The sequence below is a fragment of the Clupea harengus genome, chromosome 15 (genome assembly GCF_900700415.2).
Source record: "Clupea harengus chromosome 15, Ch_v2.0.2, whole genome shotgun sequence".
NCBI classification, from domain to species: domain Eukaryota; kingdom Metazoa; phylum Chordata; class Actinopteri; order Clupeiformes; family Clupeidae; genus Clupea; species Clupea harengus.
Window position 1 is genome coordinate 17,502,537 of NC_045166.1, and position 19,717 is coordinate 17,522,253.

General features: G+C 45.6%; 1 protein-coding gene across 8 annotated transcripts in view; it reads left to right on the forward strand.

Moving 5' to 3' along the window:
• The window catches only part of LOC105907257 (pleckstrin homology domain-containing family G member 3-like), a 72,542-nt gene that overhangs the window by 29,219 nt on the left and 23,606 nt on the right, over nucleotides 1–19,717 (forward strand). For 5 of the 8 annotated variants that reach the window (XM_031581858.2, XM_031581862.2, XM_031581861.2 and 2 more), the window contains exon 3: nucleotides 13,037–13,464. In XM_031581858.2, coding sequence (XP_031437718.1) covers nucleotides 13,037–13,464 — 428 coding nt within the window. Of the gene's footprint in view, nucleotides 1–7,014; nucleotides 7,087–13,036; nucleotides 13,465–19,717 lie in introns of all 8 variants that reach the window. The other 3 variants (XM_031581856.2, XM_031581857.2, XM_031581864.2) reach the window with 1 other exon arrangement.

The window sequence follows — 19,717 nt, forward strand, 5'->3', positions numbered from 1 at the left end:
ACCTTTCAGAGTAGCCCTATTGGCCACTTTCACAAGATTCTTGTATACAACCTTCCCAGTGACTGAATCTAAATGCATCCGATCACAGTCCCCAAGCACTAGCAGAGGGCTAGTGTGACCACATTCTGAAAGTGATGGTGAAAGTTTCATATTCGGAAGACCATCACTAGTATTACATAGAATGTTACCTTTAGTATAGTCTTCCAGGAGACTTTTCCTCCAGGTAACTTAACACCGCACTTAGTTTATCCAAAAACCGTTTCACATATCTCTGAGACCTTATTCCTAAGAAAGAGGCTGTCGCCTGGACATTCTGTAAATTACAACCTGCTGTATTAACAACATGGCGTAATTGCAAGACTCCTTTCTCACAGAGCAGAGTTTTTAGACCAGCAAAGTTACATGACACATCAAAATCGTGACCCATAACAACAGGTTCTTCAAGTAACCAGTGCACAGAAGATAGTCCTCCTGCCCACTCATGATTGAAAAGCCCCCAAGCCCTAAAAAGGCTCTTGTAGAAAGGAGACAGTCCATCAAGCGCAAGTTGCTTTGTGTCCATTTGAAAAAGAGCAATGTCCAGGCCCAGGTTACTGGACTTCACGCAGAATGCCAAGAGCCAGTGGTCTCCAGGCCAGAGTACTTGAAGCAGAGAGCAGTCGCTGGATGAACTGCAACCGAAAAGTGTCCCTCCTGCAAGCAAGATTAATAAGTCCTTGTCCTCCATCCTCCTTTGATAGGAAAAGGATGACTTGAGGGACCAGTGTAGTTTATCCCAAAAGAAATGTACCACTTCCCTCTGAATACTCTCAATAAGTCCAACAGGGGGTTCCATACATGCAAATTTGTGCCATAAGGCTGATGCACAAGGTTGTTAATTAATAAGTGTGCGCCCCCTATATGATAGTTGAGGGAGCAGCCACTTCCATTTCCCCAAACGAAACTTAACCTTTTCCAAACCCCTTCCCAGTTTCTTTTGAACAAAAACATCAATCACCCAAATAAACACCAAGATATTTAAACCCTTCCTTTTTCCCAAACCATCCCACCTGACAAACCGGTGCACCTTTTTTCCCCACTCTCCAACCCAAATAGCTTCGCTCTTCCCCCAGTTCACTTCAGCAGAAGAAAGAAAATTAAAATCCTTAACAATAGTTTGTAACACATTCAAATCATCACTGCCATTAACAAAAATGGTTACATCATCAGCATAAGCAGACAAAAAGAAACGTTCGTTACAGAAAGGCAAAGAAACACCCCTCAATTCAGACCGTAGCCTATGTAACAGGGGCTCAATTGCAATGGAGTAAAGCATGCCAGACAATGGACACCCCTGCCTGACCCCCTCTTTTGACCTTAAAAGGGGCGCTCAGGCCTCCATTTATTTTCACCAAACTTTCACTGTTACAGTAAATAGCCCTGACCATAGCTGTGAAAACAGGGCTAAACCCAAAAAGCGTCAAAAGTGGCCCACAAATAATCATGTTCAACATGGTCAAAAGCTTTTTGTTGATCTAGAGAGATCAGCCCCACATTAATACCTGCATTTCTTGACGCAGTCATTAGGTCTCTGACTACCGCTATGTTATCAAAAATTGATCGGTCTGGTATACAATAAGATTGATCTGAATGCACTACTTGACCAATTACTTGTTTTAACCTCATAGCCAGAGCCTTGGACAGAATCTTCATGTCAGAGCATAGCAGGGAGACAGGGCGCCAGTTGCCTATTTCCTGCAAGTTACCCTTCTTGGGCAGAAGTGTAACCACCGCCCGGCGACAGCTAAGGGGAAAGCACCCTTCCCCAAGCACTCACAGAGCACTGCAAGGAGGTCCTTCCCAACACATGACCAAAAAGCTTTATAGAAGTCAAATGGGAGACCATCAATCCCTGGGGCTCTGGCATTCTGCATACTCATGGCAGCCTGTTCAAGCTCATGAAGTGTTAGCACCTTATCTGTTACAGCATGACACTCATCAGGCACTTTAGGCAAATCATTGAAAAAAGGACTGGGCAACAGATCATTAGACACCAATTCAGTGTCGTACAACTTAGAATAAAAAGATCTTGCATAATTGCGAATCTGTGCAGGGTCAGACAACTCCTGGCCTGTTTTCAGACCTCAGGATGTGCATTAACCGGCTTTGACCATTCTGCCTCTCTAAATTAAAGAAATACTTGGATGGAGCATCCATCAGCGTAACGTTCTGAAAACGGGAGCGTACTAAAGCCCCTTGTGCTCTGACTCCCAACAGTTCTTTTAGCCTGCCCTTCCTTTCATCCAGGAGTTTAAGGTGGTCCCCGTCCCCTGCAGGTGTTACCAGCCTTTGAAGACGCAAGATATCATTTTCCACGACCTTGAGCGAGGAGATAATTGACTTAGTGACATTAGAGGTGTAATGCTGACAAAATATTCTTATTTGGACCTTGCATAATCCCACCAATCCCGTAAAGAGGAAAAGGAGTCAATTTGCTTCCTAAAAGTATCCCAAAAGAAATAAAGGTGTCCTTAAAGTGCTGATCTTCTAAGAGTGAATGTGTTAAAACACCAGTAAGCCTTCTAGGCTTAAAAGCCTTAACACTCACATTACAAACAACCGCACAGTGATCAGAAAACCCAGTTGGCAGAATATGGCATGCTCTTAAAGTGTTGGCGATGATTCTCCAGGGTATAAATTCTGTCTAGTCTTGCAAAGGAATATAATTCCCTCTGCTGTGAGACCAAGTATACTGCCTGACACCTTGATGCAAGGTTCTCCATGTGTCACACAAATGATGAGCATTGATCAGTTTAATTACTGCCTTCTGGGAGGGCGCATGAGGCTCTAGGTGATTTCTATCTAGCTTGTCATCCACAGTACAGTTAAAGTCACCACCTACGAAAATAAAGCTTTCTGCCTCCAAATCATTTAACACCTCATCAATTTTGCTAAAAAAAGTAACTCTGTCAGCTCCATTTGTTGGAGCATAAACATTTAAAAAAACCATGGTGTGGCTTTCAAAAACTGCTTTAATCATCAAAAGCCTCCCCTCCACAATATCCTGAACATGGCAGGAAGAGCGGGAGAGAATCTTTAGAAAACAAAATCGCCACCCCTCCACTCACGGAGGACTTGTGACTAAAGAATATCTGCCCATTCCATTCCCCTTCTCCAATCAACTTCATTTGTTTTATCACTGTGCGTTTCCTGAATTAGCATGACATTTATCTTTTTTAAATTAATAAAATCTATCAAAGTCAGCCTTTTCATTTTGTCTCTGGCACCGTTTAAGTTTAGAGTGCCAATTGTAAGGGCATTCGCGATCATCATGGATGTGTGGAGTTTGTAAACGTTGACTGCTCCTTAACTTTTTTCCTGAGTTTAGTCAGGAATTTTCGGAGGCGCGCAGCCTCCTTCCCAGAGAACACATTGTCTCTCAGAAAACATACAACATCATTAATAAACTGTTGCCGATCAGGAAAAATAAAGCTCTGTTTCACATTACGAAGCCCTTTGGTCTCATATAAAAAGCGGCTTATATCCTCTGCTTTGTACTTCAACGGTAAATCTCCTCCAGGTGCACAAACGTCACCCAATCGAAGAGTCAGACAGATTAGAGCAAACAGACTCTTCGTCACTATCGTGTTCATCCCCTTTTTTTGCCCTTGGTACACAGCTTGCACTGTCCTCAGCCTTTCTCTTGAACGGGGTCTTAAATCCACCGCTCATTGCAACGTCTTGGGCAGGCTCTGGCGAAAGCAAGCCCGACACTTCGGCATTAACATTAACTGTAGGTGTTTCTAATACAGGTCTACCGTCTTTCTCGCTCAAAGCCGTCAACTCTTTCGTGATCAAATTAACTGCGCTATCATTTGAACCAGCTGGAGTGGAGCCACCAGCTGCGGCTACAAGCCCCTCTGTAATGAGGTCAATCAGGTGTTCCTCTGATTTGCTAGAGATGTTATGTGTGCTAGCTTCATGCGCAAATGCTTCGGCGGGCGAGGGGGAGTTGCGGGGGGACCTTCTGAGCTCGTTTTCAGCCACTTTCGGTGCACTTTCAGCACTGTTATTCTTTTTCCGTGGGCAGTCGCGGACGACGTGACCCACACAACCACAGTGAAAACACTCAGCAATGCATCGGTCGTAGCATAAACTGTGGTACTCAAATCCATCCACATTTAGCTTAATTGTCAGGTTGAGCTCTTCCCCCCATTGTCAAGCACCATAATACACCTGTCTCCGGAAAGGAGACAACATGCTTTAGAAGCGTTGATTTGCAACCCAGAGAAATCTTCCTTATGGATGAAACCAGACGACATAACCGATAGCTTATCCTCAATCAAATTATCATTAATAAAAGGTGGAACGTTAGAAATAATAACTTTCTTGGAAGGGGAGCTAAGTGGAAGGACGGTTGTGTGTGCGTCATTCAGCACAATACCTGTTGCAATTACTTGTCTAGCTTTGTCAACCGTACTGATAAAGACCACAATTGCATTATTCATACGGGAGGCCGATTTAACATTTTCATGGCCAACCACATCACCAATGGCAAGACTACACTCCTCGCACTTGCGGAACACTGAATTTTAACCCATGTTGTCTCGTTAGAACGCTGAAATTCCATTATGCCCGTAGCAGTCACGCTGCCAGCCAAGGCTGGTGGCTAACTCCGCGGGAGGGCAAACTAAAAAAATAAAGCAAACTAAAACTATCTACAGCGTCTGTAGAGATTGATAACAACGGAAAATAACAAAGAAACAGTTTGCCGAAAAACATGTACAAAAAACGTACCAAAAAATAAGTTAGAATAGTTAGAAACCACTCACTTTCAGGAGCCGCTCAAACACTCAACCACACGCGTAGAGAGAGAGAGAGAGAGAGAGAGAGAGAGAGAGAGAGAGAAGGTGGGAGACTGGGGAATGCTGTGACCCACTCAGGTATCCCTTCTGCTGTGTTCATTCATTGAAGGAAAACGGATGTTGGCTCTGAGATGCATGATCACTTCAGCCTTTTCTTTTCAAGGAGAACCAACAGCAGAAAAAAAATATTATTTTGATTTGAAAACCACATTTATTTCTCCCACGCTCCAGGAGGTCATGATTGGAAGTTCTTTTTGACATGATCATGACGGAGGAAGAAGGAAGCTCTGTGTAAACATTTGCTCTAGGGGCTGAGGCTTAGTCAGAGGGAGAGAGGAGAATAAAAGCGACTCTCTCCATTTTGGCTCTGCACCACACCTGTGGACATACCCACCCTGCTGAGTCACAGGTTAGTCACTGAGCACCGTCAGCTGAGCACGGAGTGTTCCCTTCAACATGAGTATGTCCTCACTCTCAGAATGATCGATTGACGAAAAGGAAGTTCTCATGCAATAATCCTGTGGCAATAAATTCCCAACAAGGTCCACACTGAAGTTGCAAAATTGGAGCCTTTCGAGACTCTAACTGGGCTAACTCTGTGAATATGGCATACTTTGTTCCACTGATCTTGATTATTAAGCAGCAGTTATGGTGGATACAGTAGAGGTCCACTGTCGCTCACCCCTCATAATGACTGAACTCCACTGGTTTCTGCTTCAGTCACAGAGGTTCTCCACAGCCACTGGTTTCTCAAACGGAGGTTCACAGCTGTAGCTGCTGATTGCAGTCACTCAAATGTGGTTTATGGTCTGTGATTCAGCATGCAGAGCTGATGGAGGCCAAACGTTTGTCTTACTAAACCCCAGCCTGGTGTGTAAACATGGGCTTTAAACATCAGAGGAACATCAGCTTTGTTAAGTGGGGGGTGCGGGTGGGGGGAGGGGGGGTGTTGCAGTGGGCACCGTGGTGACTGAACATTAGTGCATGCATCCAACCACATGTCGTCCTCTACTATAAAAACTCATCCATTTCATCTGTGCTGTCTGGGCAAACAGTGATTTATTCGCCTCATAATCGCCGTTTACGTCCCTGGCCTGGTGTAAGTGCAGCGGGGTTGTGGGCCAGAGCGAAGCTCCATTTTGGCTGAGCACAGGAGACGTGAGAGGAGTCTCTAGGTCTCCCCAGAACGGAGGCCTTTCCCAGGGTGACAAGATGTCTCAGCAGGGGAGAGCTGTATTTAATGTGGGTTAATGCTGGGTCTCCAGAGGCATGTCTGTATGCAGAGGCTCAGGGAAGGGTGGGGGCACTGAGAACCAGCTATGATTTGTACCCATGTTTGCTTTTGTAGATTGTGTTGCCAGGTAACATAACACTTAAAAGTCCCATATAAAATGTGGACAAGCGTGAAGTTTGTGCGACTGTGTATGTGTGTATCTGTAAGCATATAAATGTCTATTTGAAATGTATTGTAAGTACATGCAGTACATGTGTATGTGTCACTGTGTGTATATACATGTGGGTTTGTGTCTGTGTGTCAGATTTGTGCATCCCGCCAACTGCTCTAGAGGTTGAAGTCCAGCATACGCGCCCAGGGGAAGGGCTGACGGGAGATGCCGGCCGGGTTTGAAAATGTTTTCTTTTGAAATGCACCCTGGGGGATTTTGGCGAGAAGGAGGGGGAAGTGGGTTAAGGGAGACGGGGATTTGAAGACGGGTGCCAGGGAACAGGAACAGGAGCAGGAGGGTGGGGGGGGGGGGGGGGGGTTGTCCCCCCCCCTTCTGTTCCACAGACCTTGAAGCGCTGTTTTTACGAGCCAAAAGATAAAGAGAAAAATCTCCCTTCTTTTGTGGTAGTGCAGGGCTGGGAACATGTATTAAATAAACTGTGGCCATAGCGGAGTGTTCACATAGATCCTGTTTTTTTCTTTTCCACTCTGTTTTTGGTGCTTGGCCAAGAGAACGTCTCAAGCTCATTACAATGGAGTCATGTTGGTGATTCAGTCTAGTTCAGATACTGGATCGGTTCATGTACGTCATTGTCACATTCTCATTACAAGCCAATTTTTTTCTCTTTACAAACAGACATGGATAATGGACATGGACAAAAAATGGACACTGCTTTTTGAGTCATGAGGAACAACTGACTGTCTTCTGTGGTTTTCTGTTGTTAGATGGAATCAGAATAACCAGCTCGGTTCTGTGCAGAGTCATAGACCTGAAACCAGCACACACCTGCCTAGTGGGTATGTTACCGTGGCGATCAGCTGAACTTGTGCAAATCAAGCGCCCCATTGACAAATTGACTTTCTCCCCTGATCACTCCAATTATATCATAGCAATCTTCAAAATCGATGTCATGCGCAATGATTCGCTTGAGGCAGAAATGTGCACGCTTACAAACACACACACACAGGCACACACCAATCATTTCAAATGGATGATCACAGTGAATGCATGATCACTGCATGTTCGGATGATTAAACACTAACACTTGAACACTAAACGTACGAGTAAAGGGACACTGCTGAACACTGAACACCCAAGAGCTACTTGGATCTCCCTCCTCCAGATTCCTACAAATGTGGGAACCAATCACAGCTCAAAGACCTCACAGCCACATTCTCTAAGTCTTTTCTTGAGTGTGTTATATGTGGAACAGTTTCATAAGCCTTTATTAATGCCTGGTAGATGTGTCCCAATTGGGTGTAGTCTTATTGTCTGCTGGGAACTAGTCTCACACGTCTCACACATCTTCTGAGCTTCTGACTTTGTCTTCTGTCTCCAGAGGCAGACAGAGAAGGCTTCCATTGGATTTCTTCACAATGTGTTTGATTTATGGAACCCATTGTGTGTGTGTGTGTGTGTGTGTGTGTGTGTGTGTGTGTGTGTGTGTGTGTGTGTGTGTGTGTGTGTGTGTGTGTGTGTGTGTGTGTGTGTGTGTGTGGTGGGGGGGGGGGGTTAAAGCATGCATAAAAAGCCAATGACGGTCTTATGATTGTTTGGCACCAGTCATGGCTTTAAGTGTTGTGTTTTGGTCAGCCTGAAAAATGCAATCACATCGGTGACAGCGAAATGCACCAAGTCAGGCCTTTGTGGCCGCTTAGAAAATGGGACACTTCGAAATAATGAACTCGCAGCGCCATTTTATTTCCGTATAAAACAACTCATAAGAGATCAACTTTCACCATAACTCATTGCATCACCTCGGGGTGGGCACAGATTGCATCACCCCGGGGTGGGCACAGAGGCTAGCTGCCACATGCCCAGCCGTGCGGGGTGTGATGGCATAATGTTGATGCCCGCATAACTTTGCCCTCCTGGGGGTGGGGGGGACACACCCTCTCCTAATGATAGCCCTGCTAGGACGAGCCCTGGTAAGACACGCCGGTGCCTGTCTGCTCTGTAATAAGGTGGCACCCAGAGGCCTGTGGTGTAGCGCTCTCATTCTCAGTGTCTAATGATGGAACGCTGCCCCCTATACTGCTGTGGTACTATGTGGGCTCCACATATGGAGTGCTTGTTTCCAGTATTTAGTTATAGTTTGTGTTGCTGAATGTATGTATATATGTAACTGTAAAGGTTAGCATGTCATTTTACCCCTATCCCCTAGAAGTGACTTCAACTGGCCTAATGAGAATGCAGCGCAGTAAGAGTGAGAATTTCTGGGACTAGTGTTTGAGTAAATGAACACCAAGTGAACCGAGTGTTGTAGACTACGTGTGTGAACAGTCAGTGTGTAGACCGTGTTTGTGAGCAATGTCCAGTGTTCATATGAATGCAGCATTTGTGTGAATGAGTGGTGTTGGTGAAGTGTGTTGATGAACAGTTAGTGTGTTTGTTTGTTTGTTTGTTTGTTTGTTTGTTTGTGAAAGATGGGTGTCTGTGGGATCCCTTGTGACTGTGGGCGGGGTTGCGTCCCTCCCCATGCTTCCTCTTCTGTGGTGGTCGACTGCTTCATTCCTGAGGATGTTCTCAGTACTGACCCATTTTGTGTGTGTGTGTGTGTGTGTGTGTGTGTGTGTGTGTGTGTGTGTGTGTGTGTGTGTGTGTGTGTGTGTGTGTGTGTGTGTGTGTGTGTGTGTGTGTGTGCCTGTTACTGTAACTGTAACTGTATCTGAGGCTGTACTTGTATGTGTGTCATGTGTTTGTGTATATGCCCCGCACAGATGTTTAGTGTGTGGCGGTAAAAGGCCCCTCTGCTCTGCTGTCATGCTCCCCGCTAATCCTGTTTTCCCAGGCTAATGCTGTGCTTACAGACGTGCGTGTGTCCAGCAGTTTAGGAGATTTTAAGTCCAGAAGATATACATAATACCAGGCACACACACACACACACACACACACACATACACACACAATAGTCTGAATTCTTTCTCTCTTGGTCTCATTGTCATTGCGTGTCATAAAAACAAGCTTCGACACCGCAAAGGCCATAATGTGATTATGTAATTGTTAGATAACATGGGAACGATTTCCCAGTACCCATCATCTGGAGTTATGTCAACCAAGTCATGCAGGGAGCTTTTAAAAGTAATTTCAGAGCTATTTGGAAAAGAACGTCCTGAGGAGATATAATGAGTACATAACAACAGCCGACTCCCCAATCCCTGGTTGCTATGTGCATCTCTGTTTACATACCGTGTATGTAATGTGTATCTCTATTTACATTAAGTCTACACTTCATTGTTCCTTTCAAGAATAGTGTTTTGTTCTCTGAATGAAATGGTTTGTGTGAGGACATGGCTATCATCCCCAACAAAGAACTCCCTCTAACAATAGACACAGGACATCATGGCAGAGCTGTCAATCATACGTATATGCATATTTGGACTAAATCACATGCCGAGTCCTACTCCTACTCGGCTGTTTTGGTGCTGCGGTCAGATTCTCGGCATGAGCCCAGTCAGCGCCGTAGTCACGACGCAGCGTGTGCCCTTGCTGTGGGGGGGGTTTATGTAAGAATCTGATTGCTTTACCATTTATCCCAATTTAGTCCAGGCATGTTTAATAGGGTGTGACCTTGTTTCAGTGTCAGAACACGTTGGCCCTGAACTTCCTGATGGGAAAGATTACTGAAGGTATTGCCAGTGGGTTAGCATTAGGCTAAAGGGTCAAATTTGAAGTCACGGACAGCAAAGTGCCAGAGGCAAGGTGTGTGTGTGTGTGTGTGTGTGTGTGTGTGTGTGTGTGTGTGTGTGTGTGTGTGTGTGTGTGTGTGTGTGTGTGTGTGTGTGTGTGCGCGCGCGCGCAAGTGTCAGGATCCAGTTGTTTACTGATAGACCATCTCGATTATCCAGCCACACAAAATCCGGAAAGACCTGCTTCAGACGAGACATACTCAGTGTTTCCCCTAGGTTTACAGCTTTGGGGGGGGGGAGGCGGCGGCACGGGGCGCGGCGTGGCGTGGCCACCGACACAAACGCTTAAAGGAATCATGGTGTTCATGTGTTTCTTTTAATGACAGCAGTCAATATAACAACTAAACATCGGAACATGTCTTTTTATGACAATTATCCACAAAGTGTGCAGCTTTTGTCGCTGCAGTGGTGTATCTTTCTGGGCTTCTGGAAGAAAATTTTTTAAGATATTTGCGGCCTAAAATTCCTGATTTCGCAGGAGCTTTTCGGCGGCACGGCGGCACGGTGCGCGGCGCGGCGCGGCGTGGCGTGGCGTGGCCACCGACACAAACGCTTAAAGGAATCATGGTGTTCATGTGTTTCTTTTAATGACAGCAGTCAATATAACAACTAAACATCGGAACATGTCTTTTTATGACAATTATCCACAAAGTGTGCAGCTTTTGTCGCTGCAGTGGTGTATCTTTCTGGGCTTCTGGAAGAAAATTTTTTAAGATATTTGCGGCCTAAAATTCCTGATTTCGCAGGAGCTTTTCCAAAAAGTTGCGATGAAAGTTTTTATTTTTAGGTTTTTGTTGCAATGAAATTGGCGAAACAAGTGAAAGTAGCAATAAAAAGTTATGAATTGTCCTCTTTATAATTATAATTGAGTTATTTGTTGAAAATAATTGATTAATAAACAAACATTAATTCATCAAGAACAAAACGATTGAGAAATGGTCCTCTTAATAACCTCACCAATATGCCAAACAAAAGATTACTAGGACTACAAAAATGTAGCAGAATAGGCTTTACTTATCCACAACGAAGTGCACATGTTGGCATTACAAAAGGACCAGTACGACTGAATAAAATGTTATGAATGTCTCAGCCTTCATATGACGAAAAAAAAAAAAAAACAGCCTGTGACACTATGATCTGTCTCGTCATCTGACGTCCTGCCTGTGTTTCTGCCGTTCTCATTGCTTATCAATCTGTTTTGCTATCCTTGTTTATTTATTTTATCCGTATAGGTGTTCAATTTCATATATTAATTTAAAGTCGTCCAATTTCAAGTCATCCATTCTTCAACGCTAGCTGCTACCTTGTCTTCAAACAGAAAGTAACGTTAAATCTCCATGGCAACAGCTCTTGAGGGTTTGGCAAATAATCGGTTTTATTGCTTCCTTCATTATTCACAGCAAAATAAATAATTTTCGTTACATTTCATAGATTTATTACCAGACTCTATGTAAAAAGGGCCACGCACAACTCGCTGAAAATGATAAAAAATGGAAGCCAGATCTATTTCTGAATTTTCGGTGCGGACATTCTGTACGTACGTTCTGTTTCCATGTCTGTTGTAGCCATTCTCATTGGGCCTCATTGTCGACCCTACCTAGGAAAAGATCTCTGCCGGATTCATAAACGCCTGGATATTCGTTTTTTAAAGCTTAAAAGTGTCCGTAGCTGTGCACTGATTCTTAAGCCCAATTCTGTCCGCTGGTGGGAGCGTGCTCACCTGTGTGTACGCGCACGTGTCTGTGTGTGTGTGTGTGTGTGTGTGTGTGTGTGTGTGTGTGTGTGTGTGTGTGTGTGTGTGTGTGTGTGTGTGTGTGTGTGTGTGTGTGTGTGTGTGTGTGTGTGTGTGTGTGTGTGTGTGTGTGTGTGTGTGTGTGTGTGTGTGTGTGTGTGTGTGTGTGTGTGTGCATCGCGGCGGAACTGCCATGCGCGATACAGAGGGCAGAGAATTGTAAACGCGCGACCATGTAGAGACAGAAATTACATGCCGTCGTGTAAATAAGATAAATAACATAAGGCTATTTATTTTGCTTTATAAAAGAACAAGCTATAGACCTGTTCTATAGGAAAGGTAACCTTAAATTACTTCCGTTGTGATCTGGCGGTTTATAGAAAATAAAATTGAACAAAATTAACTTGACCTTCCAGGGGGGGCGGGGGGTGCCGTTGGGGGGGGGGGGGGCGGGGCGCCCCCCTAATATAACGGTAGGGGAAACACTGATACTTGTTTGTGTACTGTCTCCAGGAAACTCGCAACGCTCTCTGGATTAGTAGCTGAGCTCTGTGGTGATGCATGCTATTAATGATCTCATCAAATCTCTCCCAGGCTTTTGTTATATGATGTCGCAGAATACACAAGTAAACATTGCTGTGAAAGGAACCCCAGTGGTAAACCTTCATCTCAATACAAACACCCGCACATCCACTTATAAAACCTAAATATAAATATATATATATTGGTGAATGGAATAAACATTAACACAGAGAGCTTGAGAGCAAAACAGATCCACATTTCTTGGAAAATGTGGACTACTTGCTGTTTTTGTAGACCGACTTACTTTAAGAAGAAAGGCCATTGTGCTGCGTGATCCTGCCTTTTGTCTTCCAGCATAAGATTAAACCAGACAATGCCATGAAAAAAAGGGCCAGCAATTACACTCTGGCAGGGTATGGCATTCCAGGGTTTATTCGGAGAGACAAGTTAAGTGTGCGGTATGCGGAGTGCATAGGACCAGACCTGGATATGATGTGACATGGCTGTGATTATTCTTACATCACTGATTGTTGCCTACCCAGATGAGCGGTGGACTTTTCTAATGCAGTCAGTTTCATGTTGAATGATGAGATATATATTACACTCTCTCTCCCTCTTTTTGTTTTTCTCTGCCTTTCCCTTTCTCCACATTGCCCTCTCTCTCCTGATATCTCCTCTCTCTATTTCTCTTCTCTTTCTTTCTCCCCCTCTCTATCTTTCAAATTCTGTCCTCTTTCCCTCTCTCTCTCTCTATCCTTTTCTCCTCTCTAATTCCCTTTCTCTTCCTCTCTCTCTCGCTTATAGAGTCGCCACGGCTGTCCACGGCTTCGGTCGGCAGCAATGAGCGCTCGTCCACGGCGACGCTGTCGGACTGCGGCGAGGTGGGCGTGGGGCAGCGACCGGTGAGCCTGGTGTCCACGCTCTCATCTGGCTCCTCAGGCTCCTCCCGCGACGACAGCCCGCCCTGTGGCGGCGCCCCGCCGGACGTCGACCTCGACCTCTGCCCCCCGGACCTGCCCCAAGCCCGGCAGCAGTGTAACAACAACAACGCGGTTGCCTCGGAAACCACCGAAGGAGGAGTAGGTCACGGCCATCATCAGCCAGCACCGCTCTCGCCGTTCGCCGCCAAAGCCATGGCGCCCAATCCCAAGCTCACGTACCTGGACCGCGTCATCATGGAGATCATCGAGACGGAGCGCATGTATGTGAGGGACCTCCGCAGCATCGTGGAGGTGAGTGAGTTGCCACGGTGACTTTTCGTCTCAGTAGCTGCCGCCCGTTCTGAAGGCATCCCTCACACGCTCACCAAGGCCCCAACCTCTACACTATATTAACCCAGAGATGTGGTCTAAGATCATCACTGTGGGCCCAGCTCGACCTTCTTAAGCCCCTGAGAAAACAAGGTTTTGTCATCGCTCACAGCTTCTCATGTAGAACTTGAGATCTGGTCATGTGTGTTTGCATATAGTCTGTGTGGTGTGTCTCACTTGTGGTTGGTCTCACTTGACCGGTGGTTTACCTCTCCACCCCCTCGCTGGTAGATAACGCATGTCCTTGGCACCCCTAGCCCACCCTTGAGGGTGGGGATGGGGGAGGGGGAGGGAGGAGGGAGGAGGCAGTAGACCACAGGTAATCCCCCCTCTAGACACCAACCTCTGACCTGGAGCTTGGCACTCAAAGCTGCCGAGTCAACACGCACACGCACACGCACACGCACACGCACACGCACACGCACACGCACACGCACACACACACACACAGTTGTGGCTAATATTAAAGCATTAGCTCATAAAAGAAGTACAGGTTGCTGTACCGTAGGAGAATCTCTTTATTCAGATGTGGTATTTCACAATAGAAATGTTTTGATTGATTGGTCTTGGCTGGGGAGGTAGAGCCCTTGTCCAGTAACCTGAGGGTGATTTGTGCACAGTACCTCCTGTGTGTTTGAGCAAGACATCCTTTCCCAATCCCACATTGTGCCCTAGGTCTTGTAGCTGTCTCACTCAACAGTTACGTTTCTGCATCTTGTTTTTTTTTTTGCCAGGATATTGCATGTGCAATTGCTCAACAATGATAGATGATGATGAATCTCTACAAGTTGTTCTATGTTCACCTTTTTAACTTGCATGCATAGCCACTTTATCATCTTGCAGAGTAACAAGGTGACTTAAAAAAAAACTGACAACTGAAAATCATCACCACGTTTGTCCAGCTGCTGTCAAAACTCCCATGATTGGTCCTTACCAATTTTGTATCAAGATAAAACTTAGTTTGCATTGATGCAGGCCACGGAAAGGGATATGTGAAGGACACACCGAAGCTGCCTAAGAGCACAAAGCATGGAGGACACTGAATGTTCTTGCACACCTCAACTCTCACACACACACACACACAAGCAAATGAGGGCCACAAGACCACGAGTCCACCATTTGGGACCGGACCAAATTCAGCGTGACTGTTCCCTTTCGACTAGCGGAAGTGTGTCTAGTTTATCTCAGAAGGGCCTGTTTCCTCCTAGATAAGAACTTCCTTTTTAGTAAGACCACTGACAAGTCTAGAGCCTCATGCCCATGGTTCCCCATTTTGGGCCATTCTGATGAGTCTGATTGAGTGTGGACCAGGTCGGGACGGGTTGGAGATCCAGTTCTGTTTGTGATGGGGCGGGGGGGGCCTGCATTGAGTGGCCCAGTAATGATGTCAGAATAGAAGGTTGGGAGCCTAGCGACATCATGCACTAAAGCCTGTTATCACATTAGTGTGAGCTTAGGGTAGGTATTTGTGTGTGTGTGTGCGTGTGTCTGAGGGAGGAGGATAGTAAGCAAGAAACATGAGATTGACATACAGACAGATGGACGAACCTACGGCTGGTATGAGTGATAAGGTGTGTGTATGTTGCGTGCCCGTGGCAAGAGGTTGATGGAAGGTACTAAACGTGTGCGTGAGTGTTAGGACGTATATGTGGCATGTGACTGAAGGTCCCTAACCACAAATAGAAAATAATAAAGCTGAAGTTGAACTGATGTGTAGTAAAGTTGGCTCCAATGAATGAATGAATCTGGGAGCACTTTGGACAGCCAGACTGGACACTATAATTAACCCTTTTCGATTCAGACATCCTGTACATGTGGATTATCCTGTTGTGTAACCATTGTGGTCAGTGGTGTAAGATCCAGGCTGCTTGAGAATGCAAGTAAACAAACACGCACGCACACACATGTGCACACACACTCTCACACACACAAACACATACACACATGCACGCACACTGGTATCATAATTTATATGCAAGTGATCATTTCTCTGGTCAGCACTTAACACCAAACTAGTAAAACATCATAACAAGGCTAAATCACCAGGCTCACACACACACACACACACACACACACACACACACACACACACACACACACACACACACACAGGTGGCACTGCTCACTCTGTTTTTATAGATATAGCACTCATTATAGCACTCACTGCCATTCTTCATATGCCAGGCTGTTGCCAGGCTGCCTCACACACCGTGTTATTTTGGATCACCCATGGTTTGCCAGTTCTACAGTTTTCGTCTCTGCGGACAGAGCTGAAGGAGAAAATTACATACATACAGTTATACACATCAACACACTCACACACTCTCTCTCTCACACAGACACACACACACACACACACACACACACACTCACTGACACACATACGTCAACACTAACAATTACACACACATCGGCCAACGCTAACACACTCACTTCATATTAGAATATATTTAAGTCTGCGGATAGTCTACTTGGCTCTAGTACAGCACCTTACAACAATTGCTGGAGGAAAAAAACTGTTTGGATCCCACTGATATATTCGACTTTATGAAATAGTACAGTACAGTATCTGCCATCACCTGGCAGAAGTTTAGTACCAGCACTGCTAGTACATACAGTTCTGTTTCAGCATTAGCTCTCAGTGCCATGATCAATGTTATCAAATAGTACACTTAGGTAAATAGTACACAAGAATACAATATAGAACTAGAACTTGTCCTTTTCAAAAATAAACATTTCGATTTCTAGACAGAACACAGCTATGAAAAACCCAGCGGAAATGAGGTTGTCACACAAACAACTTTCTGTACTGAACCTTAAACTTTTGAAAGACTCCATCAAGAGTGCATCTTTCAGAAACAACTGGGCATTTTTAAAAACGTATTGTTGACTAGTGATGTCATCTAGAGCTGTGAAGGTGTCCCCCCCCCCCCCCCCCCCCCCCCCCCCCCCCCCCCCCCGATCTGCCCATCATTCAATCATATTCGTTATCTTCGCTCCTGAGTCAACACACCAGAGTCAACAAGGCCGCAGGGCAAAGTCTGCTCTCACCGAAACCAGAAACCCAAGCAGATCAAATGACCGGTGTGTTCACAGAAGACTGAAGGGCATTTAGGGTGCTGTGACGTCCTGCTGACCTGCTGGTCCAGTCTAGTCATCTCTCCGAGCTTGAGTCACTGCTGACGCTACAGTCTCTAACAAACAAGAGCGTCCATTTCATTGCTTGTTCTCAAAACTGTATACGTTCAGTGTGAATTGGCTAATGTCTGGTTTTTCTATGTGCTGAAATGTGTGTGTGTGAGCGGGTATGTTTCCGTCGCCCGTCGACCTCAATTTTGTTACAACTGTGTGCTTTTACATTGTTCATTGTTCATGAGGTGATTATAATAATTTTTTTTTATTACACTGAAACTTTGAAGTGAGCCAACTGACCATCACAGTTATTAAATCCGCTGGCAGAACTAGCGAACCCTCGCTGTCAGCCCCACCCTGTTACTTGGCAGCCCGAAAGGGAATCAGCTCTCATTCCCTGGGCACTGTGGTTAGCGTGTGGTGCTACATAGTCTGAAGCCCTAATAAGGGAGAGGCGAAATGAAAGGCCCATTCTCCTGTAGCCGAGCTGAAGTCATTTCCTTCTGCCAGTCGCTACTGTGAGCTTGAGCAATGGTGTGTGTGTGTGTGTGTGTGTGTGTGTGTGTGTGTGTGTGTGTGTGTGTGTGTGTGTGTGTGTGTGTGTGTGTGTGTGTGTGTGTGTGTGTGTGTGGTTAGCTGGAGCCAGGTGTTGAATCACTGAGCTATTGGGTCTAGGTGTTGAAATGCCTAGTTGGTCTCAAGAGGGGTCCCTTTGAGGGCATTGGCATAGGATCTATCAACCTAGTCCCACATGGTTCCTCTGTCTGGTGGTGTAATTAGACCAGAATAATGGTGAAAAATGAATAATACAATATCTTTCTGGGACAGTGGTGCCATGGTAAAATACGTCAGTTTGCAACAGATTGTGGATTCAGTTTCCATGGATGGATGAATGGATGTCAAGGAGGATATGTGGAATGATGGACAGGTGGATGGATGAAGAATGATGTCCGGTTCACGGCTGTTGCTTTGGATGAAACCCCCCTGTTGGATATCAAACCAGCTATGTAACAAGCCTAGTAAAAAATTGTAGATTTCACAGCAGCATGGCATATTGTAAATCTTTCTTGTGTCTGCAATGAGGCTGTGTGTTTTCATGATGATGCAAGCAGGCCAACCAGAAAATTGACGGCCCGAGGAGAGATTCATGAGCCTGAAAAATCAAACGCAAAAACGCACCCCGCCGGAATGTGCAGCTTTGATAGCGTGTTTGTCCAGACCAGAAGCCGCGCGGAGAGACCCATCCGATATATTGATACTGCCGCAGACGGATAAACATCTGGGGGCGAGCCGCCCCTGACAGGCCCTGTTGTGAGATATCTCAGAGGTATGCGGCAAGGCTGTCATATCAAACAGATTTCAAATGCCGGCCCGCCGCCCAGAATTAAACAGCCATTTCCTCACCCCAGCAGTGTCCACCACCACAACCACAACAACAGCAGCGGAGGTTAGACATGCAGCAAAGCCCCTGCGAGATATCAGTTCCACGCTCTCCCTCCAACTGGCCAGTTCCCTGTCCCTCCTCCTCCTCCTCCTCCTCCGGTTGAACTGATGGAACATGGTGCCAGCACACCGCGGAAGGGGAAGGTTGTTGGTTTGAAACCCACAAAGTTCAAATGCAAATGCGTAAGGGTATATATATGTCCTCTGTGAACTATGAGTTGCTTGCCATAAAAGCTCATTCAAAAAAGCTCAATGAAGAGGGAATGGTGATGTTTTTGCTGCCCTTTGAGGCAAAAAAAAAAACACACTCAATTTGAGGTTTTAGAAAACTTGCCTCCGTTTCCTGTTTTGATACGTACCTGCTGTTAGTATCATTTCTGGGCTGTGGCAGACGACTCGAGGAACCCCAGGCCGCCCCAGCAAATGTTCCGATTCCACAGCGGCACTCTGTCGCCGCCACCCAGACACAACATGGCTGAAAAGGCATGCCTCCCATTCTCTTCGCCCATATATTTCCTTTCTTTTTTAGTTCTTCTCTATCCCCCCCTATCCTGACTTTGCTTATTAAGCTTTCATTACGTTCTCTCTATATATATTTTTTTGTCCACTGTGTGGATGTTGGGGTTATGCCAGCTCTGTGTTTCGTTCTCGGTCGGGGCGCTTCGCCCCAAGAGCCTCCTAATGATGGACGCAGGTTTGGCACGAGCTGGAATTCTCCGCGCTCACTCTCTGGAAACGTGAAAAAAAAAGGAAGAAAAATGGAGGTATGCCTAAAAAAAGGGTTCCGTCAGGTCCGGCACTGAAAAAAAAAAAATGGGGCGCCAGTTTGTGGAGACAAAGCTCTGCAGCCGTGAGGTAATTGGAAGGGTGCTCGGGGAGAATTTACTTTTTCCGTGTTCAGGGGTTACGCGCAGACAACTTCCAACTCCGAAGCGTGAGACCCGAGCAACGGAGGCTCTTCATGGGAAGAAGCTGTGAACGTGACCTAAATTTCAGCTCCTCAGATTTCATCTGTCTCCAGACCGGGCCTATTGTTATTAGCACCATCACATGACCTCAGGCAGCATCCAAAGTTCGTGGATATATTCATGGCTTGGTCCAAAAAATATTTGGTACCCTTTGATGGTTTGTTTGGTAGATAGAGTAGCTTTCCTGTTGAAATTGAACTCCTTTTGAATTTTGTGTGTACTCAGTTGATTGAGGCTATCTATCTGATGTCCAATTCTTTCATTCTCATCAGGATTGGTGAAAAGCAGTAGACACTTCCAGTCCCACTTGGCTAAGACTCTGACAACTGACCTGATAAGTGAATAAGTGAAATTATTGTTACGCTACTTTCATGGTTAAATGATAGAAAAAGTATTATTTTGAACTCTCTCTCTCTCTCTTAGTTTTGATGATTATAGCACAACAATGCTCTCGGGTAATGCAGCCCAGATTGAAATAGTTTTTTACGTACTGCACTTGAGTATAATGGAACTCATTCTTGCTTTTATTATTTGCATATGTCACTCGGGTGATCCAGTAGCCATGATGAGACGTGACACATTCTTTTTCAATTCTGCTGCTCTGTTGGCTGATGGTGCGATGTGTGCAGCTG